Source organism: Tachysurus fulvidraco, chromosome 3, assembly GCF_022655615.1.
Source record: "Tachysurus fulvidraco isolate hzauxx_2018 chromosome 3, HZAU_PFXX_2.0, whole genome shotgun sequence".
In the NCBI taxonomy this organism is placed as follows: Eukaryota; Metazoa; Chordata; class Actinopteri; order Siluriformes; family Bagridae; genus Tachysurus; species Tachysurus fulvidraco.
Window position 1 is genome coordinate 3,670,687 of NC_062520.1, and position 26,420 is coordinate 3,697,106.

The 26,420-nt window shown below is 41.6% G+C and overlaps 1 protein-coding gene across 3 annotated transcripts in view; it reads right to left on the reverse strand.

Annotated features, from left to right (window-relative positions):
* dpp6a (dipeptidyl-peptidase 6a) overlaps positions 1-26,420 on the reverse strand; it is a 119,990-nt gene that overhangs the window by 8,944 nt on the left and 84,626 nt on the right. For all 3 annotated transcript variants that reach the window (XR_007140236.1, XM_047811801.1, XM_047811802.1), the window contains 16 exons: positions 23,426-23,540; positions 16,682-16,780; positions 14,887-14,981; positions 12,629-12,703; positions 12,360-12,412; positions 12,099-12,180; positions 11,829-11,949; positions 11,405-11,559; positions 11,120-11,217; positions 5,111-5,234; positions 4,802-4,840; positions 4,402-4,509; positions 3,994-4,085; positions 3,732-3,779; positions 2,874-2,992; positions 2,557-2,604 (listed from right to left, as the gene is read on the reverse strand). Coding sequence is in view for 2 of the 3 variants with exons in the window: in XM_047811801.1 (XP_047667757.1) it covers positions 2,557-2,604; positions 2,874-2,992; positions 3,732-3,779; positions 3,994-4,085; positions 4,402-4,509; positions 4,802-4,840; positions 5,111-5,234; positions 11,120-11,217; positions 11,405-11,559; positions 11,829-11,949; positions 12,099-12,180; positions 12,360-12,412; positions 12,629-12,703; positions 14,887-14,981; positions 16,682-16,780; positions 23,426-23,540 (1,471 nt within the window). In the remaining variant the exon portion in view is untranslated. The remainder of the gene's footprint in view (positions 1-2,556; positions 2,605-2,873; positions 2,993-3,731; positions 3,780-3,993; positions 4,086-4,401; positions 4,510-4,801; positions 4,841-5,110; positions 5,235-11,119; positions 11,218-11,404; positions 11,560-11,828; positions 11,950-12,098; positions 12,181-12,359; positions 12,413-12,628; positions 12,704-14,886; positions 14,982-16,681; positions 16,781-23,425; positions 23,541-26,420) is intronic.

The window sequence follows — 26,420 nt, forward strand, 5'->3', positions numbered from 1 at the left end:
TTTTATTTTGTAGTAACGAGTAACGAAGACGCTTATTGGAAATATAATAGAGTAAAAGTATACATTTTATCTAGGGAATGTAGTGGAGTAAAAGTGAAAGTTGACAAATTTAAATAGCGAAGTAAAGTACAGATACGTGACATTTCTACTTAAGTACAGTAACGAAGTATTTGTACTCCGTTACATTACAACACTGGTAACGTGACTGTGTTGTAATGTGCTGGTGGAAAGGTACGGTGTGGTTTTATTAGTAGAACATTGAGACACACGTGAGAGACGGAGTTGCATGAAAAATGAAAGACTTCTTGTAAACACACACATGTGAACACACACATACACACACTGGGTTACAGTGAGTGTGTGTGTTACTGTGCAGAGTGTGTCTGACAAAATAAAAGATTTGTGTAAAATCTAACACATCAAAATAAATTCATCCTGCACACACACACACACACACACACACACACACACACACACACACACACACACACACACACACACACACACACACAGTGCTTCAAGAAGATTGTCATGATGCACATCAAGACCCAGTTTCCACCCTCACTGGACCCCTACAGTTCGTGTATCATCCAAACCGCTCCACAGACGATGCCATTGCCACGGCCCTTCATTTAGCCCTCACCCACTTGGACAATAAAGACACTTATGTATGAATGCTGTTCATAGACTTTAGTTCAGCATTCAATACAATTACCCTCAGCAACTGGATCCTGGACTTCCTGACTGAAAGACCTCAGTCAGTCCGGATCGGGAACTGCATCTCCAGCACCACCACACTGAGTACTGGAGCTCCTCAGGGCTGCGTGCTCAGTCCACTGCTGTTCACTCTGCTGACTCACGACCGTGCAGCAATGCACAGATCAAACCATATCATAAAGTTCGCCGATGACACGACCGTGTCGGGTCTCATCAGCAAGAACGACGAGTCAGCATACAGAGAGGAGGTGCAACAGTTAACTGCCTGGTGTAGAACCAACAACCTGCCTCTGAATGTTGATAAAACCAAAGAGATGGTTGTTGACTTCAGGAGAGCACAGAGCGAACACTCTCGGCTGAACACCGACAGATCATCTGTAGAGATCGTCAAGAGCACCAAATTTCTTGGTGTCCATCTAGCGGAGAACTTCACCTGGTCACTCAACAACAGCTCCATCACCAAGAAAGCCCAGCAGCGTCTCTACTGCTTATGAAGGCTGAGTAAGGCACATCTCCCTCCCCCCATCCTGACCATGTTCTACAGAGGTCATCCAAAAGATCTACCATTGAGAGCATCCTGAGCAGCTGCATCACGGTGTGGGTTGAGAACTGCACCATCTCGGATCGCGAGACCCTGCAGCGGATAGTGAGGACAGCTGAGAAGATCTTTGGAGTCTCTCTTCCCTCTATCATGGACATTTACACCACATGCTGCATCCACAAAGCCAACAACATTGTGGACCTTACACACACCCCTCACACACTCTTTACCCCATACACTCCTCACACACACTCTTCACCCCACACACTCCTCACACACACTCTTCACCTCACACACTCCTCACCCCACACACTCCTCACCCCACACACTCCTCACACACACTCTTCACCCCACACACTCCTCACACACACACTCTTCACCCCACACACTCCTCACACACACTCTTCACCCCACACACTCCACACACACACGCTTCACCCTACACGCCCCTCACACACACTCCCCTCACACACACTCTTCACCCCACTCGACCCTCACACACACTCTTCACCCCACACAATCCTCACACACTCTTCACCCCACACACTCCTCACACACACTCTTCACCCCACACACTCCTCACACACACTCTTCACCCCACACACTCCACACACACACGCTTCACCCTACACGCCCCTCACACACACTCCCCTCACACACACTCTTCACCCCACACACCCCTCACACACACTCTTCACCCCACACAATCCTCACACACTCTTCACCCCACACACTCCTCACACACACTCTTCACCCCACACACACCTCACATACACTCTTCACCCCACACACACACCTCACACACACTCTACTACACTGTACAAAAACTGTACAAAAAGGTACAGAAGCATTTGGGCCCTCACGACCAGACTGTGTAACAGTTTCTTTCCACAAGCCATCAGACTCCTCAATAAGTGAATGTAACTGTACTGATCACAACACACACACACACATCAACTGTATGACTGCACAGACCTACACCAAATACACACATTTTCATTATACATCCATCAAACTGTTTACATACACTGAGTTTACATGCTGTTTTTGCACACTTTTTGCTCTTTGCACATTCTGTCTCACATTTCAGTTGATTGCTGTTTTGCACAATATTGTGCAAGGCACCAAAGCAGTTGGGTGGTTTGGTGCCTTGCTCAAGGGCACATCAGTCGTGGCTGGCCCGAGACTCGAACCCACAACCTTAGGATTACGAGTCATACTCTCTAACCATTAGGCCACGTGCCTTGGTGAGTGAAATTCTTAGGAGTGTTGCGTGTAGTGTACAGTGGGAGACTCACTCTGTCTGTCCTTGGTTCTGTAGATGGACACAAACGGGACACCGGGTCCTAAAACACAACAAAATAATAATAATAATAATAATAATAATAATAATAATAATAATAATAATTATTATTATTATTATTATTATTATTATTATTATTATTGTTATTTTTATAATCTTTTTATGCATTGTAACTAATCACACCCTCTTCCTTCTCTGTATGTAAGACACAGCAGGGATGTGTGTGTGTGTGTGTGTGTGTGTGTGTGTGTGTGTGTGTGTGTGTGTGTGTGTGTGTGTGTGTGTGTGTGTGTGTGTGTGTGTGTGTTTGACCTTTACAGTGAAGCAGGAAGTAGGCCATGTTGTGACTGAAGGAGCTGCTCACAAATCCACAGGCATCTGTAATCCCACAGGAGAGACAGAGCCGAGTGAAGGGAGTCACCGTCTGAGCACTGACACACAAACCACTGTTTAGTTCATGATGAGGAGAATTACAGTGGTTTAAACACACACACACACACACACACACACACACACACACACACACACACACACACACACACACACACACACACACATACACACACTACACATCTGACACATACCTCACACACCTCATACACACCTTACACACACCTAATACACACATGGGACACACCTCACACATACCTCATACACACTTTACACACATACCTCACATACCTCATACACACTTTACACACATACCTCACACACCTCATACTGTACACACATCACACACACCTCACACACATCACACACACCTCACACTCACACACTTTACACGCATCTCACAAACCTCATACACACACACATAATACACATCTCACACACGCCTCACAGACCTCACACACACACCTCATACACATCACACACACACCTCACAAACACCATACACACATCACACACACCTCATTACACACAAACTTCATACACACTTCACACATACTGTATGTAATACACACATCACATATACCTCAAACATACCTCATACACAAACACACACCTCATACGTATCTCATACACACACACACACACAAAACTCATACACATAAACGACATATGCACACGCCTCATACACCTCACAAACACCTCACACACACCTCTTACATACCTCATACACACACACACACACACATCACACACACTTCACACCACACAGAAGAGTTTCACCTGTACAGGTGGCGTTGTTTAGGATCCTCCTCTGTGCTCACATAGTATCTGTTATACACAATACACACCATCGCATCATTATAACACTAAACTAAAGCGCTGTGTGTATGTGTGTGTTTGTGGATGGGTATTCAGTTACAGCTGCAACAGCTTTTACGAGAGAGAGATGTGTGTGTGTGTGTGTGTGTGTGTGTGTGTGTGTGTGTGTGTGTGTGTGTGTGTGTGTGTGTGTGTGTGTGTGTGTGTGTGTGTGTGTGTGTACATTAGCTGAGCATCCTCATTGTAGGCCAGAAGGTGTGTAACATCCCAGATGCCTGATGTGATGGACTTCAATGTGTCCAAGGTGCTGTTGTGCTGAAACACACACACACACACACACACACACACACACACACACACACACACACACACACACACACTGAGTGATAAGTCTTCAATAATGCACTATCTCTTAGTCTGTGTATGATGTGTATGTGTTTGTGAGGTGTGTACTAAAGGGTATGTGTTGTGTTGTTGTGTTATACATATGTGTTTCTCAGAATGTGTATCTATGAGATGAACCTGGAGGTTCTTGTGTGTGTGTGTGTGTGTGTGTGTGTGTGTGTGTGTGTGTGTGTGTGTGTGTGTGTGTGTGTGTGTGTGTACAGTATGTGTGTGTGTGTGTGTTTACCTCAGTTGTTGCCATGGACACATGGAAAAATTTCCCCTGCCCCCCCTGAGGGGCAGCATGAGTGAAAATGAACTTCAGACCATCTTTAGAGAAAAGTGGAGCTTCATTCTACACACACGCACATACACACACACATACACACACACACACACGATTACTTAGTTCCTTTTTTCTGACCAATCAGAATTCAGAATGCAGCATAGCTTTAGGTGTTGAATAATACAGTGTTTGTAGTTGCTATACAATATTTATATGCTAATATTTATGCAAATGAGCAGCAAGCAACCAATTAAACTGTAGAAATAATAAATAATAAAAAGACCTTAAAGTAAATAAGAACTGTATAACAGTGTAGAATGAGACATAATTAGCGATGATTAAACGGACAGGGCTCTCTTACTTGTCTGTCCAGCCAGCTCTCACTCACATCCTCATGTTTCTGAAACACACACACACACACACACACACACACACACACACACACACACACACACACACACACACACCGATTTCATGTTTCAGACAAAATTTTTCTCCATGTAAACATATAAAATGTCACCAGTTCTTTATTGTCATTCTTTATGCATCATAGTGCCCTTCATTAAAGTTAAATAAATTATTTTGTGTGTGTTTGTGTGTGTGTGTGTGTGTGTGTGTGTGTGTGTGTGTGTGTGTGTGTGTGTGTGTGTGTGTGTGTGTGTACACACACCTTGGTACAGACTCCTGTTGTGGCCTCACACAGGCTCAGAATGGAGAAGTTCTGTGCTCGGTTTAACCACTTCACCACCAGCTTTGTGCTTGAGGCCCATTTTACCATCGTTATGTAAAACTCTCTAAAGGAAGAACACAAAATGTGTGTGCATGAGAGAGAGAGAGAGAGAGAGAGAGAGAGAGAGAGAGAGAGAGAGAGAGAGAGAGAGAGAGAGAGAGAGTCTATAAGCAATTACGTCTGTAAATTGTAAATAAAGGTGTCCATAATTCAGTCAGTAAAAAGTCACTAAAAAGCCACACAGTAAGTAAATAAGTAACGTATTATGTACATGTAACGTACTCGAAAGAGTATGTGTCAGGAAGTCCGTAAGAAAGCATGTCAGTAGTCAGTCAGTAGATCAGTCTTAGTAGATCGGTCAATAAGAAGATCAGTAAAAATATTCACAGTGTGTACGTTAGTAAGTATAGAAATGTTTACCGTATAGAAGTACACATAATGACATAAATAAGTAGATAAGTACACCAAAGTACATATTAAAAATAGTCAGTATGTAAGTGCACATCTAAGTAAGTAAGGATGTAAGTACATCTATAACAGCCTTCTCCTGGCTCAGATCGTATTTGACTGATTGTTATCAGTTACTCTGTTCCACAAGGTTCAGTTGTTTTAGGCCCGTTAATTTTCCCTATATATGTGTTTTCTCTTGGAGCAATTATTCGTAAACATGGTATTAGCTTCCACTGTTATGCTGATGACACACAGCTACTGTATGTTTCATGTTATTAAGACTGAAGAACGTTTGAAGGACATTAGACATTAGACATTAGACAGTAGTCTAATTACTAACTTCCTCCTGCTTATCTCTGACAGAGTTCTTATAGCAGGACCACAGGCAGCCAGAAGTAAGCTTTCTGATTACAGAGTAACTCTGGATGGTTTTTCTATTACATCATGTGCAGCAGTAAAAGACCTCGGTGTGATTATTGATACCGGTCTCTCATTTGAAGCTTATGTAAATAATATCATTTACGTTTACATTTACATTTACAGCATTTGGCAGACGCCCTTGTCCAGAGCGACATACATAAGTGCTTAAATCTCTAACATTGAATACATTAATGCTGGTTCACTAGGTTACATACTTAAGATACCATGAGTTTAAAACATTTGTTCAAGTTACAGTGAAAAAGTGGCAAAGGTTTTAATGCAAAAGGTTAAAAGGTTTTTTTAATGCAAAAGATAAGGAAAGAAGCACTAGTTTCCTGAATAAGTAGGTCTTCAACCTCCGCTTGAAAATAGCCAGCGACTCAGCTGTCCGGACCTCTAGGGGAAGTTCATTCCACCACCTTGGTGCTAGAACAGAGAAGGGTCTTGTAGTATACTTGCCTCTTACCCTGAGAGATGGTGGAACCAGTAGAGCAGTGCTGGTAGATCGGGGAGTGCGGGGTGCAGTGCGAGGAATGATGAGGGCTTTGAGGTAAGAGGGAGCTGGTCCATTTTTGGCTTTGTAGGCCAGCATCAGTGTTTTGAATCGGATGCGTGCAACTACTGGAAGCCAGTGGAGGGATCGCAGCAGCGGGGTGGTATGCAAGAACTTTGGCAGGTTGAAAACAAGCCGGGCAGCTGCATTTTGGATCATTTGCAGAGGACGGATTGCATTCATAGGTAGACCTGCCAGCAGTGCATTGCAGTAATCCAGTCTAGAAATGACAAGAGACTGAACAAGTACCTGAGCAGTCTGTGTGGACAAAAATGGCCGAATCCTTCTAATGTTGTAGAGAAGAAACCGACATGAGCGAGTCACATTAACAACATGAGAGGAAAAAGACAGTTGATTGTCCATGGTTACCCCAAGGTTGTGAGCTGTGGCTGAAGGGGAGATCAGATCGTTGTGCAAGGATATAGCAAGATCGTGACCTGGGGATGAATCACCTGGGATGAACAGCAGTTCAGTTTTGCTAGGATTGAGCTTTAACTTAACTTTAAATTTCTGCCAGACATGCTGAGATCCGGTCAGAAGCTGTGGCATCTGAGGGTGGGAAAGAGAAGATAATCATCAGCATAGCAGTGGTAAGAGAACCCATGTGATGAAATAACTTCACCAAGAGAGTGAGTATACAGGGAGAAAAGAAGAGGACCAAGTACTGAGCCCTGTGGGACACCAGTGGAGAGTCGGCGTGGAGCAGATGTCACTCCCCTCCATGTTACCTGATATGAGCGTCCTTCCAGGTAGGAAGCAAACCATTCCCGAGCTGATCCGCAAATGCCAAAACTCTTGAGGGTGAATAAGAGAGTCTTGTGGTTGACCGTATCAAACGCTGCTGAAAGGTCAAGGAGGATAAGGATGGATGACAGTTTGGCTGATCTAGCAGCATGTAGCTTCTCAGAGACATCCAAAAGGGCTGTCTCTGTAGAGTGAGCTGCTTTAAAGCCAGACTGGTTGGGGTCTTGGAGGTTGTTCTGTGAGAGACAGACAGACAGACAGTTGATTATAGACAATGCGTTCAAGAATTTTTGAAAGAAATGAGAGAAGTGATACCGGTTTGTAGTTACTGATGTCTGATGGATCCAGAGCAGGTTTCTTTAGGATGGGAATAACCCTTGCTCTCTTGAAAGTAGTTGGTACCTGACCAGATGCTATGGATCTATTGACGATAGTGGAAATGAAGGGCAAAAGGTCTTGTGAGATGGTCTGGAGCATAGTGGTAGGGAGTGGATCCAAGGGGCAGGTGGTAGGATTGCAGGACTGGATGAGTTGTAAAATCTCTTCTGCTGCCACAGTTGAGAAATGTGACAACGAAGGTGTAGGGGAATCCATACTCTGAGATGTAAGTGCAGTCGGGGCTGAAGTGAAGGTCCGGCAGATTTCCTCAATCTTCTCCTGGTAGAAAGAAGCAAAGTCTTCTACAGTCAGGGAGGATGAAGAAGGTGGAGCCGGGGGGTTGAGCAGAGAAGAGATGATGTTGTGGAATTTCCGAGGGTCATGTGAGGAAGCTTCAAGCTTTTCCTTGTAGAAGGAAGTCTTGGCAGAAGTCACATCTGAGGAGAACTTGACAAGAAGTGTTCGGTAAAAATCAAGATCTGCATCAAGTTGTGATTTCTTCCACTTTCTCTCTGATGATCTTAGCACTCTTCGATTGTTGCGCAGCACATCTGAAAGCCAAGGAGCAGAACAAGGCGTTTTCTTGGGTTTAGTGAACATAGGGCAGAGAAAGTCCATAGTTGAGGAAAGAGATGAGAGGAAAGTATCTGTGGCTGAGTACAAGGGTAGTGAGGAAAAAGACTCAGGATTAGGAAGGGAAGAAAGAGTTACAGAAGCTACAGATGAAGGGGAGACAGAGTGAAGATTGCGGCGGGTAAGAGCGAGGTGGTGAGAGGTAGTTTTAGGTAGGATAGGTAGAGTGATGGTGAAGGATACCAGGTGATGATCAGAGACGTGTAGTGGGGTAGCAATCACATCTGTAGCTGGAGAAGGACGGGTGAAAACCAGGTCCAGGACATTGCCTCCTTTGTGTGTGGGGATGTAGCTGTTGAGTGTGAGGGTGAATGAATCGAGAAGAGACAGGAGGGAAGAAGAATGTAGCTTGTCAGAGGGGAGGTTGAAGTCACCAAGCACTGGCAGGGGGGAGCTATTGGAAAGGGAAAGCACTAAGCAGTGAGTCCATTTCTTCCAGGAAGTCTCCTAGGGGACCAGGAGGGCGGTAGACAACAATGATAACAAGGTTGATTGGAGAGGTAACTGAAATGGCATGGAATTCAAAAGAAGAGATGGTTTTTGAGAGAAGAGGAGAGGTGTAAAGCACCATTTCTTTGACAACAATAAACCTGTACCACCACCCCTGCCTGTTTCTCGTGGTGAGTGAGAGAAAGCATAGGCAGAGGATAAAGCAGCTGGTGTAGCAGTGTTCTGTGGGGATATCCAGGTCTCTGTTAGCGCAAGGGAATCAACGGAGTAATGGGAAGTTAAAGCAGAGATAAAATCAGCTTTCTTTACAGCAGACTGACAATTCCAAAGCCCACCTACCACCACTGTTTGAGTAGACAAGGGTAGCTTTCATTCTTCTGAGAAATATTACTAAGATAAGAAATATGATGTCATTACATGATTCAGAAACACTAGTTCATGCCTTTGTAACCTCTAGGTTAGATTATTGTAATGCTTTACTGTCTGGATGTTCCAGTAGGAGCACAAACAAGCTCCAGTTAGTCCAGAACACAGTAGCTAGTGTCCTAACTAGAACCAGAGGAACATCTGAACAAATCACTTCTATCTTATCCTCATTGCATTGGCTATCAGTCAAGTTTTTCATTGATTATTAAATACTATTAATGACCTATAAAGCACTTAATGGCTCCACAGTACCTGGGTGATCTTTTGTTTTTTTATGATCTGTCCTGCGTACATCGATCAGAACGTGCAGGCTATTTGTTGGTACCTAGAGTACTAAAGGCTCCAGCAGGGGGCAGAGTTTTCTCTTACAGAGCCCCACACTTATGGAACAGTATTAGTGTTCAGGACTCAGACACAGTCTCAGTGTTTAAGTCCAGGCTAAAAACACATTTGTTTAGTCCAGTTTTTATATGAATAGCTTTTCTTAGGTAAAGGAGCAAATCTGGAGGGTTCATGGTCACAGAGTGTTTAGTGAACTGGGATTTCTAGATGCTGTAGCACCTCATGTTTACTCAGGCTTGATGACTGTGGAGTGGTTGGATGCTTTATGTCCCAGGAAGCCATAATGTCTGAGTCACCTTCTGGCTCTCTCTTTTAGTTTTGCTGTCAGAGTCCCTGTCTGCACTTTTTCACATAATGTATATTGTCTTGTCTACTTCTGGTTGGACTCTTAACACTTGGTGTGCTCTCCCTGCTTCTGGAGATGGGTCTGCATGGACAGCTTGGTGACCCACGGGACTTCAGTGGATAGAACCACTTGTAGGTCATGGCGCCATCTTTGATGGTCTTTGTGGCGATCAGTTTTGCGCTCAGGTCTTCATCAGTGAACATTTAAAGGGTTCAATGGGAAGGAATTAGTGTTAAGTCTGTAATGATTTTAAAAATTACACTGACCTAGATGTTGTTCAGGAGCTTTTGGTTGAACAACTCCACTTAAATATACACAGTTGCAGAAAAGACATTATCTATGATCTCACTCTCTAAAGTCAGCCAGATGATGGTGGGTTCCCTACTGAGTCTGGTTCCTCTCAAGGTTTCATCCCCGTATCGTATCACCACCATTGCCTCAAACTTACTTTTTTTTTGATAAATATTAATTTAATTTTAAACTTTGTCATATTAATTCAATATTTTTACATTTCAGCTGGGGGAGCACAGGGCCTTAGTGGTTATCACGTTTGCCTCACACCTCCAGGGTTGGGGGTTCGCTTCCCGCCTCTGCCTTGTGTGTGTGGAGTTTGCATGTTCTCCCCGTGCCTCGGGGGTTTCCTCCGGGTACTCCGGTTTCCTCCCCCGGTCCAAAGACATGCATGGTAGATTGATTGGCATCTCTGGAAAATTGTCCGTAGTGTGTGTGTGCGTGTGTGTGTGTGTGTGTGTGTGTGTGTGTGTGTGTGTGTGTGTGTGTGTGTGTGTGTGAGTGAATGAGAGAGTGTGTGTGCCTTGTGATGGGTTGGCACTCCATCCAGGGTGTATCCTGCCTCGATGCCCGATGACGCCTGAGATAGGCACAGGCTCCCCGTGACCCGAGAAGTTCGGAAAAGCGGTAGAAAATGAATGAATAAATGAATGAATGAATGAATGAATGAATGAATGAATGAGTGAGTTAAGCTGCTTTGAGACAATGTCCATTAAAAGCACTATGCAAACAAAATTAAGCTTAGTATGTAAGTCATTAGTATATAAGTAAGTCACTGTGTAAGTCACTGTGTCACTGAGATGGTGAATAGTTTAGTTAATGTGCCAGTAAGTTAACAAACAAACAAACAAACAAACAAACAATCTACACAAAAATAAAAAAATAAAAAGGAGATTTAAGTGATTAAAAAACGGACCTGATCCTGTGGTCATCGGGTCTCTTCACCTGGAAGGTGTGTATCGGGATGTTAAGATTCACGACATACAGAGAGATCACTGGGTTCTCCTCTCCAGCCTGCACATAACAATGCATTAACAGAAGAGCATGTCTATATGCAAATGAACACACATTATGAACAAATATATGTGAACAGAATATTTAGACACGATGCAATGTTCTTGTTTAATGCTGTATTCTAGACTAAAATTAAACTGCTACATTCTCTCTATATCCATACGTCCGTCTATATCTAGAGGCGTACTTTGGGGTAACGGTATGTGCGGCTCGTCGGGTACGGTGACCCTGTGAACATGGGCAGGTCCATCTTGGGCACCAAAGTGTTGTTGATGGATGCGTATGCGAGGCGAGCTCCATCGGGAGACCACCAGTGAGCCACATGGGACTGGAAGATCATCTCTGTGAAGATAAATGAGATTCTCTCATATTAAACACACAACTCTTGGGTAACTATGTATAAAAATGTGAGGCTGAGTCCAATATATGGAAAATGTAGGTGTCAATGGATACCTATACAAAGAAATGGAGGAGTCATCAATCCCATATATGGAAATATGTGAGTCATTGAGTGCATATATGGAAAGCTACTCATCATCATCAAGTCCATAATACGGTAATGTGTTGGTGATAACGTAAGTGTGTGTTGCTAAGAGATAGCATTAGCCTACCCTCGTACAGCCAATCACAGAGGCCGTTGAATATCACACCTTCTTTGCCAGTGGAAACCAGGCGAAAGGTTCGGCTCTCAACAGTGGAGCGATAGTATATATTATTCTCAAATATAAAAATCTATCAAGAAACAGGAAAGAGGAAAGAAGCTACTGTAGATCTGCATGTAGATAATTACTGTAGGTAGTCATTGGTTGAAGGCTGCTAATTAGGGAAAGAGGTTTAAATGTGCAAGTGGTAGAAGTAAAGGATTATGGGAAATGTGGTACCAGCTGCTGTCCTCTTGGTCCCCATCCTGCGTACTGAAGAGGAGTGTTACGCACTTCAGGAGGAGTCAGAATCCAGGTTTCTCTAAACACAAATAATACACACATTCTCCACTGTTAGTCCTCCACACTACCTCCAGGGTCTGTAGTGTGTAGTGTGTAGTGTGTGTGTGTGTGTGTGTGTGTGTGTGTGTGTGTGTGTGAGTGTGTGTGAGTGTGTGTGTGAGCGTGTGTGTGAGTGTGTGTGTGAGTGTGTGTACTTACGGAGTCTCCAAACTACAGATAATGTAGTAAGCAGTGAAGGAGTGATGATAAAACTGCAGGAGAGAGAGAGAGAGAGAGAGAGAGAGAGAGAGAGAGAGAGAGAGAGAGAGAGAGAGAGAATGCTAAAATTATTAACGGACATATTTATGATAGTACAATACTATAAACACATCATCTGTTCATACCACTGCAGAAAGTATGTTGCAGTGTATGTGTGTGTGTGTGTGTGTGTGTGTGTGTGTGTGTGTGTGTGTGTGTGTGTGTCTCACGGGCTCCACGTTGTAGGCCAGCAGAACGTGTTTAAGGTCTGCAGAAAGCTCATAATTGACAGCCTTATACATTTCCTACACAGTGAATAAAAAAATGAGGCAGCTTAGAAACATGCATGAGCTTTCTATTTAACCCCAACCACCCCGTAACATTTTAAACACAATGTACTGAAAGTATTTAACCCTGTAACATTTAAACACAATGTACTGAAAGTATTTAACCCCGTCCACCCCGTAACATTTTAAACACAATGTACTGAAAGTATTTAACCCTGTAACATTTAAACACTATGTACTGAAAGTATTTAACCCTGTAACATTTAAACACAATGTACTGAAAGTATTTAACCCCGTCCACCCCGTAACATTTTAAACACAATGTACTGAAAGTATTTAACCCTGTCCACCCCGTAACATTTTAAACACAATGTACTGAAAGTATTTAACCCTGTAACATTTAAACACAATGTACTGAAAGTATTTAACCCCGTCCACCCCGTAACATTTTAAACACAATGTACTGAAAGTATTTAACCCTGTCCACCCCGCAACATTTTAAACACAATGTACTGAAAGTATTTAACCCTGTAACATTTAAACACAATGTACTGAAAGTATTTAACCCTGTAACATTTAAACACAATGTACTGAAAGTATTTAACCCCGTCCACCCCGTAACATTTTAAACACAATGTACTGAAAGTATTTAACCCCGTCCACCCCGTAACATTTTAAACACAATGTACTGAAAGTATTTAACCCTGTCCACCCTGTAACATTTTAAACACAATGTACTGAAAGTATTTAACCCTGTAACATTTAAACACTATGTACTGAAAGTATTTAACCCTGTCCACCCCGTAACATTTTAAACACAATGTACTGAAAGTATTTAACCCTGTAACATTTAAACACAATGTACTGAAAGTATTTAACCCTGTAACATTTAAACACAATGTACTGAAAGTATTTAACCCCGTCCACCCCGTAACATTTTAAACACAATGTACTGAAAGTATTTAACCCTGTCCACCCTGTAACATTTAAACACAATGTACTGAAAGTATTTAACCCTGTAACATTTAAACACTGTGTACTGAAAGTATTTAACCCTGTCCACCCCGTAACATTTTAAACACAATGTACTGAAAGTATTTAACCCTGTAACATTTAAACACAATGTACTGAAAGTATTTAACCCCGTCCACCCCGTAACATTTTAAACACAATGTACTGAAAGTATTTAACCCTGTAACATTTAAACACTATGTACTGAAAGTATTTAACCCTGTAACATTTAAACACAATGTACTGAAAGTATTTAACCCCGTCCACCCCGTAACATTTTAAACACAATGTACTGAAAGTATTTAACCCTGTCCACCCCGTAACATTTAAACACAATGTACTGAAAGTATTTAACCCTGTAACATTTAAACACAATGTACTGAAAGTATTTAACCCCGTCCACCCCGTAACATTTTAAACACAATGTACTGAAAGTATTTAACCCTGTCCACCCCGCAACATTTTAAACACAATGTACTGAAAGTATTTAACCCTGTAACATTTAAACACAATGTACTGAAAGTATTTAACCCTGTAACATTTAAACACAATGTACTGAAAGTATTTAACCCCGTCCACCCCGTAACATTTTAAACACAATGTACTGAAAGTATTTAACCCCGTCCACCCCGTAACATTTTAAACACAATGTACTGAAAGTATTTAACCTTGTCCACTGAAAGAGAGTATTAATCAACATCCACCGATGAAGGGTACTAAACCCCAACCACTGCTTATTGTTGAGAATAATTAAACCTCACCCAGCAGCTGAGGGTATTAAACCCTGCCTTAATGATCAAAGGTATTCAACCCCAAACAGTAACCAAAAGTATTAGACCCTGCCCTATTGTTCAAAGGTATTAAACCCCATCCCCTGCCTTAAAAATCAATGGTACAGATAAAGGGTATTAACCACAAACTTGAGGCCTTAATCTTAACCCAGTGATTGAGGGTATTAAGGTGCACCAACTGCCCAAGACAACTTAACCCCGCACAGAGATCAAAGGTATCAAACCCCAACCTAGTGATAGAGTTAATAGTGTACATGTCTGTACTATTGTGATTTGTGTATGAAGACGACACACAGTACGGTTGGACAAATACAAAAATACAGACAAAAAGAGAGAGAGCGAGAGAGAGAGAGTGAGAAAGAGAGCGAGAGAGAGCGAGAGAGAGAGAGAGAGACTCACAAACATCCTGTTGGACACCAGCACCGTGCTCTCATTCGTCTCCACGTTGAACTTCAGCACATCACCTTCACGAGTGCGGTACAGAATCTCCTCATCTACAAAGAGAGATATTTTTACACTAAATTACTGTCTCTGATCACTGATCACGGAGCTCTTCTCTGCTAGCTTTACTTTCGGTTAACGGTTTTCTAAACGACCCACTTTTCTTTTTTTCTTTTCACCCAAAGAGAGCGATGATGCAGCGGCACTTTAATCACTTTAGTCTGTTCTGCTCAAACAGGTCAGCTTTCAAATCTTTAACCTTCATGCTAATAGATAGAATAGATAGAGAGAATGGGGCATAGAATCCTTTATTATCGCCACATATACATTACAGCACAGTGGAATTCTTTTCTTCACATACCCTAGCTGAGGAGGTTGGGGTAAGAGTGCAGGGTCAGCTATGATACCTAGCACCCCTGGAGCAGGGAGGGCTGAGGGCCTTGCTGAAGGGCCCAGCAGTGGCAGCTTGGCCTTGAACCCCGATCCTCCGATCAACAACCTAGAGCCTTAACCAGTTGAGCCACCACTGCCCTGAAATGCAGCTGTCAACAAATTTAGGCTTGTTACTCCATGTATCACTATGCAGCCGAGCTGAGCCTGTGCCGGAACTCCTATAGCTGCATTGCATTCTGGGAGTCTGCGTCCATGGTTTGGACAAGACTAGTTGTTGAGGCTAGCATTGGTAGGTGTTTATGTTTGCAGCTGGGATTATTATGCAGGTAATTAGGGTTAGAGGTTTGATTAGGGTTTTCTATGGTGGGAGAAATTGTTTAATGGTATACGGGTTTAGGGTGAGTGGGTATTTATGATGATATGTGGGTTAGGGTGGGCAGGTGTTTATGCTTTATAGGCGTGATTAGGGTGGGTGTTTAGGCTGATAGGCGGGGTTAGGGTGGGCAGGTGTTTATGCTGATAGGCGTGATTATGGTGGGTGTTTAGGCTGATAGGCGGGGTTAGGGTGGGCAGGTGTTTATGCTGATAGGCGTGATTAGGGTGGGTGTTTAGGCTGATAGGTGGGGTTAGGGTGGGCAGGTGTTTATGCTGATAGGCGTGATTAGGGTGGGTGTTTAGCCTGATAGGCGGGGTTAGGGTGGGCAGGTGTTTATGCTGATAGGCGTGATTATGGTGGGTGTTTAGGCTGATAGGCGGGGTTAGGGTGGGCAGGTGTTTATGCTGATAGGCGTGATTATGGTGGGTGTTTATGCTGATAGGCAGGGTTAGGGTGGGTGTTTAGGCTGATAGGTGGGGTTAGGGTGGGTGTTTAGGCTGATAGGTGGGGTTAGGGTGGGTGTTTAGGCTGATAGGTGGGGTTAGGGTGGGGGGTGTTTATGCTGGATAATAGCAATGATCCTGACTCATTCTGATCTCCTGATCTTCATTTCTGAGTCTGTTTCCTCTCAAGGTTTCTTCTTCATATCATCTCAGGGAGTTTTTCCTTGCCACTGTCACCTTAAGGCTTAATCATTGGTGATAGATGTTAAAGATAAATAGTTAATACTCTTAATTTACATTTTTTTTATCCAGTTTCTATACTTCCGTAGAGCTGCTTTGAGAGCATGTCAATTGTTAAAAACGCTATATAAATAAACTGAATTGAATCGAATCGAATCGAATCGAACTGAATCGATCTCTAAACCTGCCTGATCCATTCTTGTGCTTGAAGTCTTGTTCACATGAAAATGACACCTTGCTGTAGACAGCCCTGGACTGACAGCCTACATATCACAATGTGTGTAAAAAAATGGCGGCTCACCGTTAATCCATTTAGCCTCAGGGTCGTGAACTCTGAAATCCTTCCTGAAAATGTCCTCGACCGTCAGTTTCCTTTTCAGGGCCAGATCGTCATCTTCACCTGAAACAGGATAGAAAAACAATTGTTTATTGAATTCTTATTCGCACTGACATGCCCCGCCTTTAACATCATATGTTTAACAAATATTAATCATTAATTATTAAAATAATTAAATATTAATTAAGTCCTGATTCACAACGCGATTCATTACGTGACCAACTAAATTCTTTTATTTCTCGCCTTTTTAGACATGAAATCATCAAAGGAAACTTCACAGAGTAATTATTGCATCCAGTGGTCAAAATTTACAACTGCAACAAGCTCTAATTGAGGTCCATTGGGGCAGGAATCGGAGATGGTAATTTTGATTCATTCCAGCGACTCAAAAATGATTCGTTTAGATGTTTAAGTTGCTCTGTCCATAAGTTACATCATTATACCAGTAGGTGGCGCATGTGAGGAGCTTTTTAGATATTATGAGTAAGGCATCGTTTCATTCGCTAAAAAGGTTAAAGAAGCAGGTTTTTAAGAGATATGATCATGATGGCACTTCTAATCAACAGAGAGAAGATCTCCACGTGTATGAACTAGTTTTTAATGCTACGATAATTTTGCTATGAACAACACATCACACAAGGCTTGTTTTAGTGTTTTACACACACACACACACACACACACACACACACACACACAAACACACACAGTGTTCTCTTCTTGTCGTAAGAGCATCAAACTGAACGAACGAGTCAGTAGGTCTAACACTTTCATTCATATTCGTTCAATACATACAACCAGTGATATATTCCTTTACAGCCTCCACTAAAATTCCTCTTCATTCAAGTGCCACCTTCTCTTCACCTTCATCTCTTGTAAAACCAGTAAGACTCACAGCTTTGTAATATATCTTTTCATTAAAAAGCACTAAACAAATCAAATAAAAATGAACCGAATTGTTAACAACTTTCTGCAATACCACAAGGGGCAGTGGAGGGTCAACTGGTTAAGGATTTTGGGTTCAAGGCCCAGCACAGCCAAGCTGCCACTGCTGGGCCCTTGAGTAAGGCCCTCAACCCTCTCTGCCCCAGCGGCTCTGTATCATAACTGTCCCTGCACTCTGACCCCAATCTCCTCAGTTGGGGTGTGTGAAGAGAAGAATTCCACTGTGCTGTAATGTATATGTGGCGATAATAAAGGCTTCTACGTTCTTCTTCTATCTACATCAGGGCTGTCATGTGTCACACATTTCGATCTTTTCTCACGCTCTCCCACCACACATCGTATTTCTCACGCAGAAAAACTTTTTGACTATTTATCATATATTTAATAAGCCGCAGCACCCAGAATGTATCTGTCCGCTCCGCTGTCTCTATGGAACCGGGCAGGAACCGAGCGCGTCTCCCCTGGAGTTCTTAGTCGAGCCTGACACTTATCAGCCAATCAAAAAAAGAGGCTACACAACAGCCAATCAGAAAATAGCACTATTGTATCTGGGTAAGATTTAACACAACAACCAATGAAAACAAAAACATATTCATTAGCGAGGGTATTTTCCATAGTTGGTTTAAACAAAACCTCAACACGAAACAGTTTGTCTCTGGACGGGACATTGTCCTCAATCATGACCCTAAAAATGTCTGGGCTTGTGCTGAACTGTTTTATATAGGAGCAACATTACAAATGATAAAGGGGTCCAAAATGTCACTGCCAGTGATGATGGTAAATAATCAGATTTATTTAAAAAAGGCTTCAAGCTGGACAGTTTGTGTAAGGCCGATAAGTGAAGTGAAGACGCAAGCTGTGATATTTAAACTAGGGCTTTCTGGATATGGTGTCAACGCATCAGTGCTCACTATGTTCACTTCCTGCTAATTATTTTGTCATATTTTCACAAACCTTAAAGGTGGGGTCTCCGCCGTTTGAAAGCCAATGTTGACATTTGAAATCCCCAAAACAAACACACCCCTAACCCAAATGGGTCCCACCCCTGTATCGATAGCTCCGCCCACACATACAAACGTAACCCAGGCGACTAACAGAAAGAAACGTGTCTTTATCATAGCTGAAGGGAAGAACAATACGATTGTAGATAAACAAACAAGCAAAAATGCCACACAAGCATCATCATGTAAAGGACAAAGACATATATTAGTTCTGTGTAACAAAGCAAAACCAACGTTACTCACCTATCGAGAAGGAAAAAAGCGCCTCGGCGTCTTAAGTAAAGTCGGCCACATATTCACAGGTCGGAGTTTCCCGAGTCGATAACTCCTGAGCTAAACGCTGTTACTACACAAAACGCGGTTGTAGCTGCCTCTCTACATTACTACGATAGAAAAGAGGTGTTATTTGTGTAGTAACAGCGTTTAGCTCAGGAGTTATTGACTCGGGAAACTCCAACCTGTGAATATGTGGCCGACTTCCTGCTCCTTCAGTTCTCTCCAGCGCTGGAAAGCTGATCCTATATTAACACGTCCTACTTCTTGCCTTATCGTAAGTCTTTCTTCTCTTTCTTTCTTTGTTTTTATCCTCCATGTCAATGTTAAAACCGCTTTCTGCTAATGTCACACATGCGCACTGAACACTCTCTATGCCCATATTGACAAGACACGCCCCTTTCTGCTCATTGGCTACACGTTTGTTTTGATTTTTGTTTTGTTTGTTGTCCCGACTCAGTTTTCTGAAGCATTTCTCAAACAACGGAGACCCCACCTTAATTCTAGCTACATATACAAAATCATCAATATTTGCATGTTTGGATTTTTGCACTGACTGATTCTGGAAAAATTAAACAATTAAAATGATCCTTGATCCTTTTCGAGGGCAAATTTTGTACGTGTTAAGTGAATTCTAATAAAATAATTGTTTTTTGTTTTATTTTAGATAAAGATTTATCTATTAAACAGGTAAAGATGGTAGCTTTCCTTTCACTCCAACAGGAAGCCCAAGACCGTTTTGTAATAGTAAACAAAACCCTGAAATGACAAAAAGAAGTCTTGTTTGTCACTTATTCTGAAACATTCTTAGAAATAAATAAAAGTGCTGTCAGGGAATGGTGAAGAGGAGGAAGAGGATGAGGAGGAAGATGAGACTGAGTGCCTGTGTGATTCCTGTATTAAAGAAAAGAGCAATTTCTGAATAAAAGAGACAGTCTAACAATAACACAGGGAGATGGGCTCCGACTGCTGTATGATTACGGTGTGTGGAAACACAGAAAGAGGAAAACAGAGCGATGAGACGTTAAACTCCTCAAATTTTTTGCTGACCTGATCAGGGATGAACAAACTCCTTAAAATAAAGAGGATCAACTTGACCTCGTTTCCTTTTAGCTCACATACTGAACTAAAGATATAAATCTACCCTATGGCACTGTGTAGAACTGACATTACTTTATACTAAACATTAATAAAGTGCTTGCTGGTGTTAATCTGGGGGTAAAACAGAGAGAGATCTACTTTATAGAAACCCACTATACAGAACTCCCACTGGGAAGATCTTCAATCTTATCTTCATCAATGCTGCCGAGATTTAACACCAAACATAAAACTTCTCAAGGAAGCATCCTGACCATCACACTCATGTGTGCTTCTTCCCCAAGCAGCATGACATGTTTCGGCATGACAATGCTCCTGTGCACAAAGCTCCAGAGCTCCATAAAGAAGACAAGACAAGACAAGACTAGAGAAGACTAGAGAAGAGAAGAGAAGAGAAGAGAAGAGAAGAGAAGAGAAGAGAAAACAAGAGAAGACAAGACAAGACTAGAGAAGAGAAGAGAAGAGAAGAGAAGAGAAGAGAAGAGAAAACAAGACAAGAGAAGAGAAGACAAGACAAGACAAGACTAGAGAAGACTAGAGAAGAAGAGAAAACCAGACTAGACAAGAGAAGACTAAGAATACAGAGAACAATAGAAACAAGACGAAAGAAAGAGAAAACAAGACAGAAAAACTAAGAGAAACATACATACTATAGAATAAAAAACAGAATAATACAAGATAAACAAATAATAATACAAGACTATAGAAGTAGAATAAATAGAAAAGATGAATATAATAGAATAAAAACAAGACAATAGAAGAATACAAGACATATAATAATACTATATAATAATAAAACAATACAAGACAATACAATATAAATAAAATAAATATAAATAAACAATATAAAACAAGATAATAATATAATACAATAGAATATAATACAATATAATAGAATACAATACAATAGAATATCATATCAGATAATATAATAGATAATACAATACAATACAATAAATTAATATAATACTACATATATCATATAATATAATATAATACAATATAATATAAAACAATATAATACATATACAATATAATACAATATAATATAATATAATATAATATAATATAATATAATATAATAAATATAATATCATATAAAACAATATTATATTATATAATATAATACAATATAATATAATACAATATAATATCATATCATATCATAAATATAATATAAATACAATATAATAATATATATCATATCATATAATATAATATAATATCATATCAATACATATAATATAATATAATATCATACAATATAAACAATATTATATAATATAATACAATATAATAAATACAAACAATACATATAATATCAATCATATCAATATAATACAATACAATACTATAATATAATATAATACATATAATACAATACAATAATATAATAGACATATCATATAATATAATATAATATAAGATATATAAGAGAAGAGAAGAGAAGAGAAGAGAAGAGTGGTTATAAAAACAGTGAGAATAAAGAGAGTGAAACAAACATTTACACCAATCAGTAATAATATTATGAGCACTGTCAGGTGAAGTGAATAATAGCGATTATCTCTTCATCATTACACCCATCAGTGAGCAGAATATATTAGGCGGCAAGTGAACATTTTGTCTCAAAGTTGTTGTGTTAGAAGCAGAAAAAAGCGCTTTGAAAAAAGATTTAAACGAGTTTGACAAGGGATAAATTGTGATGGCTAGATGACTGGGTCAGAACATCTCCAACATCCAACATCTCCTGTTCCAGCTCTGCAGCAGTCAGGTTCTATCAAAAGTGATCCAAGTAAGAAACAGTGGTGAACCACAACCGGCAACAGAGTCAAGGCACGTCGATGCACGTTGGGAGCGAAGGCTGGCCCGTGAGGTCCGATCCTACACATCTACTGTAGCTCAAACTGCTGAAAAAGTTCATGCTGGTTCTGACGCAAAGGTGTCAAAATACACAGTTTGTCTCGGTTTGTTGTGTATGGGGCTGCATAGCCATAGACCAGTCAGGGTGCCCAACGCTGACCCTATCCACTGTCAAAAGTGCCAACTACAGAGCAAAGGAAGAAGGTGGTCTGGTCTAATAAACCACATTTTCTTTTCCATCACGTGGATGGCCGGGTGTATGTGCGCCGCTCACCTGTGGAACACATTGGCACCAGGATGCGCTATGGGTAGAACGCAAGCCGGTGGAGTCAGTGTGATTCTTTGGGCAATGTTCTTCTGGGAATCCTTGGGTCCTGTCATTCATGTGGTGACACAAACCACCTACCTAAGCATTGTTACAGACCATGTACGTACACCCTTCCATAGAAACACATTCCCTGATGTCTGTGGCCTCTTTGCCACAAAGCAAAACTGTTCAGAAAAGGTTTGAGAAATGATAACAAGTTTGAGGTGTCGACTTGGGCACCAAATTCCCCAGATCCATAGATGACCCACCACCTTAAAGGACTTAAAGTATCTGCTGCCAACATCTTGATGCCGGATACCACAGCACAACTTCAGGGGTCCATACTGTACCTTACCTGGATACAGCACTCTGCGAACAGCTTCTTTGGCAATGAATGTTTGTGGCTTTATCTCCTTGTGAATGGTGTCAATAATTTTCTTCTGGACAACGGTCAGATCAGCAGCTTTCCCCATGATTGTGTACCCTAGTGAACTAAATTGAGAGACCATTTTGATGACTCAGGAAACCTTTGCAGGTATTTTGAGTTGATTGACATTGACATATTCATATTCAGATTTTTTGAGATAGTGAATTGGTGGGTTTTTGTTAAATGTGAGCCAAAATCATCACAATTAAAAGAACCAAAGACTTAAACTACTTCAGTCCGTGTGTACTGAATTTATATAACACACACACTCACTCACTCACTCACTCACTCACTCACTCACTCATTTTCTACGCTTTATCCGAACTACCTCGGGTCACGTGGAGCCTGTGCCTATCTCAGGCGTCATCGGGCTTATATAACACACGAGTTTCATTATTTTAGTTAAATTACCAAAATAAATATATATCACGTGTTGAGATTAAGATTCTATTTGAATGTTATTGATAAAGACTCTTATTTTTGTGCTAGTAGTAAAGTTGAGTCTATGATCTGTTTCCTGTTGAATGTCACAGCCACCACAGAGCTACTTGATCCCCCCCGGCCACCAGAGGGCATCCTTATACACTATGTGAACGTCTGTTGTTGCTGGTTCCATGTCTCCTCTCGATCACGCTCTGCTGGATTGAGCTTGTTCAGTAGTTTCACTGTTTGTACTACTCCTGTCTGTAGGTTATGTTGGCTTTGTTTCATGGTTTGTTTATCAGCCGATTAGGTCGAGAGGAACAGAGAGGAAACGCAGAAAGAAAAATCTTGTGAGAGCTGAAGAAAGATTAAAGTACCTGGAGTAAGCAGGATGACAGAGGTGACGATGAGGGAGCAGATAATCAGAATAACCAGCAGAGCGATTAATATTCCCTTCCAGTTCCTCTGTGATGAGTTACTGCCCACCAGCTCCTACAGACAGAGAGAGAGAGAGAGAGAGAGAGAGGATAATGGAGAGATATAGACGAGAGAGAGATAGTAGAGACATGACAGTAGACAGAGAGAGATATACAAGAGAGATAGAGATAGAGATATAAGACATAGAAGTGACGCTACATCAAATCATACATAAATCAATCAATAAATAACTAAATAACTAACGAACTAAATAAATAAAGAACTCATCCATATAAATATATTTCCTTATATCTATAACTAATCTATCTATACTCTCTCTCTCTTATCCTTCTCTCCTTCTCTCCTTCTTCCTTCCTCTCCCTCTCCCTCCCTCCCTCCCTCCCTCCCTCCCCCCTCCCTCCCTCCCTCCCTCCCTCCCTCCCTCCTCCCTCTCTTCTCTCTCCTTCTCTCCTTCTCTCTCTCTCCCTCTCTCCTCTCTCTCTCCGCCTCTCTCTCTCTCTCTCTCTCTCGCTCTCTCTCTCTCCCCTCTCTCTCTCGCTCGCCTCTTCCCCCTGTCCCCTTTCCCCCTCTTTTTCTTCTCTTCCTCCGGCTACACCCCTCACCTAAGGGTGCGCCAAACAAAATGAAACACAAAAAACATTCGTTATCATGATAGCTGATAGATAGAGGCACACATCAGCTCTACGAGATAGAGCGAGAGAGCTCGTCTAGAGCGAGATAGGAGAGAGAGACATACCGTACAAGAAGCGAGAGTAAGACAGAGATAGAGAGATTAATGCGCAATAAGTAAAGAACAAAAGGGTGTTAGAGGAGAATAACCAACGCAGGATGGTGTGATGAAGCCGTATTAACAGTAACATGACTGCAGTTGCTTATTTCTTCTGTTTATTTTTGTTCAGAAGTCTTTTTATGCTTAAAGTACAGAATAAGAATTCAAAAATTCCAAAAATTACCAGAATTCCTTGACAGAACGTTTAACGAATGAAAAAGCAACATGTTTATCTGTTTCATTTAAAGCTGTAGGACATCCAGGAAACAATTTATTATCTGTGTTACTACATCAAAGTCATCAACAACAACAACAAACAACATAACATAACAACACTAATAAATGTCCATCCCATTGATTTCCCCTGGGACAAATGCCCATAAAGTCTTACTATCTTCAGCTCTTCATCACACTGTGTGAGGTTTGTTCTCCTCGGAGGTCACAGCTGACTAGATTGCATTCGTATTCTGACACCAAGCACAGACACCATGTACAGTAACAGACCAAAAGTTTGGACAACAACCTTCCAAAAGTTTGGACACACAATACCACCTTTTCAACAGGGACAATGACCCCAAACACACCTCCAGGCTGTGTAAGGGCTTTTGACCATGAAGGAGAGTGATGTGGTGCTGCACCAGATGACCCGGCCTCCACAGTCACCGGACCTGAACCCTGATCGGATTGGTTTGGGGTGAGCTGGACCGCAGAGTGAAGGCAAAAGGGCCACAAGTGCTAAACATCTCTGGGAACTCCTTCAAGACTGTTGGAAGCCATTTCAGTTGACGACCTCTTGAAGCTCATCGAGAGAATGCCAAAGTGTGCAAAGCAGTAATCAGAGCAAAAGGTGCGACTTTGAAGAACCTAGAATATGACATATTTACAGTCGTCTCACACTTTTTTGTTATGTACGTATATAATTCCACACGTGTTCATTCATAGTTTTGATGCCTTCGGTGTGAATCTACAATGTTCATAGTCATGAAAAATAAAGAAAACTCTTTGAATGAGAAGGGGTGTCTAAACTTTGGGTCTGTACTGTATGTACTGTAGCAAGGCAGATATATAAACCTACATTATAGAGTCTCCATTGGAACTATGGAGTCAAAATGCACTTCTGAGAGACGAGGGACGTTCTAAACACGGCGATGATGGTCACGATGTTTCTTTACTCTCTCGGGCCTTGCTTCAGTTCTACCCTCATGATTAACGCCGATAGTAAAAGATTCATTATTGTACATCATTAATACAGTAAAGTGATATGAAGAGTTATGAAGTGTTATAGCCGTATCATTATTATTATTACAATGTTATTCAAATGAACCAAGCAGAACGCAGCAGAGCACAGCTTCATAATGGTGTTTAAAAGTCGAGCTGCTGTTAGTGACCTTGTTCTTGTACTAATTAAATAACACCAAACCTCATTAAACTCAGAGATAACAGCAGGTCCTGTTTACTGGAGCTGCTGTAAACATCATATGTAGTCATCGACCTTCTTATCATTACCACCCACCATGATTACCACCATCATTATCAACAGCATCCTCCTCACATCACCATCACAAACACCTCGACCATCATCCTCCTCCTCACCACCATCAGCACCACCACCATCATCATCAGCAACCTCCTCACACCACTATCACAATCATCTCGACTATCATCCTGCTCCTCACCACCGCCAGCACAATCATCATCAGAATCCTCCTCACATCACCATCACATTCACCTCGACCATCATCCTCCTCCTCACCACCATCAGCACCACCACCATCATCATCAGCAACCTCCTCACACCACTATCACAATCATCTCGACTATCATCCCTGCTCCTCAAACCACCGCCAGCACAATCATCATCAGAATCCTCCTCACATCACCATCACATTCACCTCGACCATCATCCTCCTCCTCACCACCATCAGCACCACCACCATCATCATCATCAACCCTCCTCACACCACTATCACAATCATCTCGACTATCATCCTGCTCCTCACACCGCCAGCAAACAATCATCAATCAGAATCCTCCTCACATCACCATCAATTCACCTCGACCATCATCCTCCTCCTCACCACCATCAGCACCACCACCATCATCATCATCAGCAACCTCCTCACACCCTATCACAATCATCTCGACTATCATCCTGCTCTTCACCA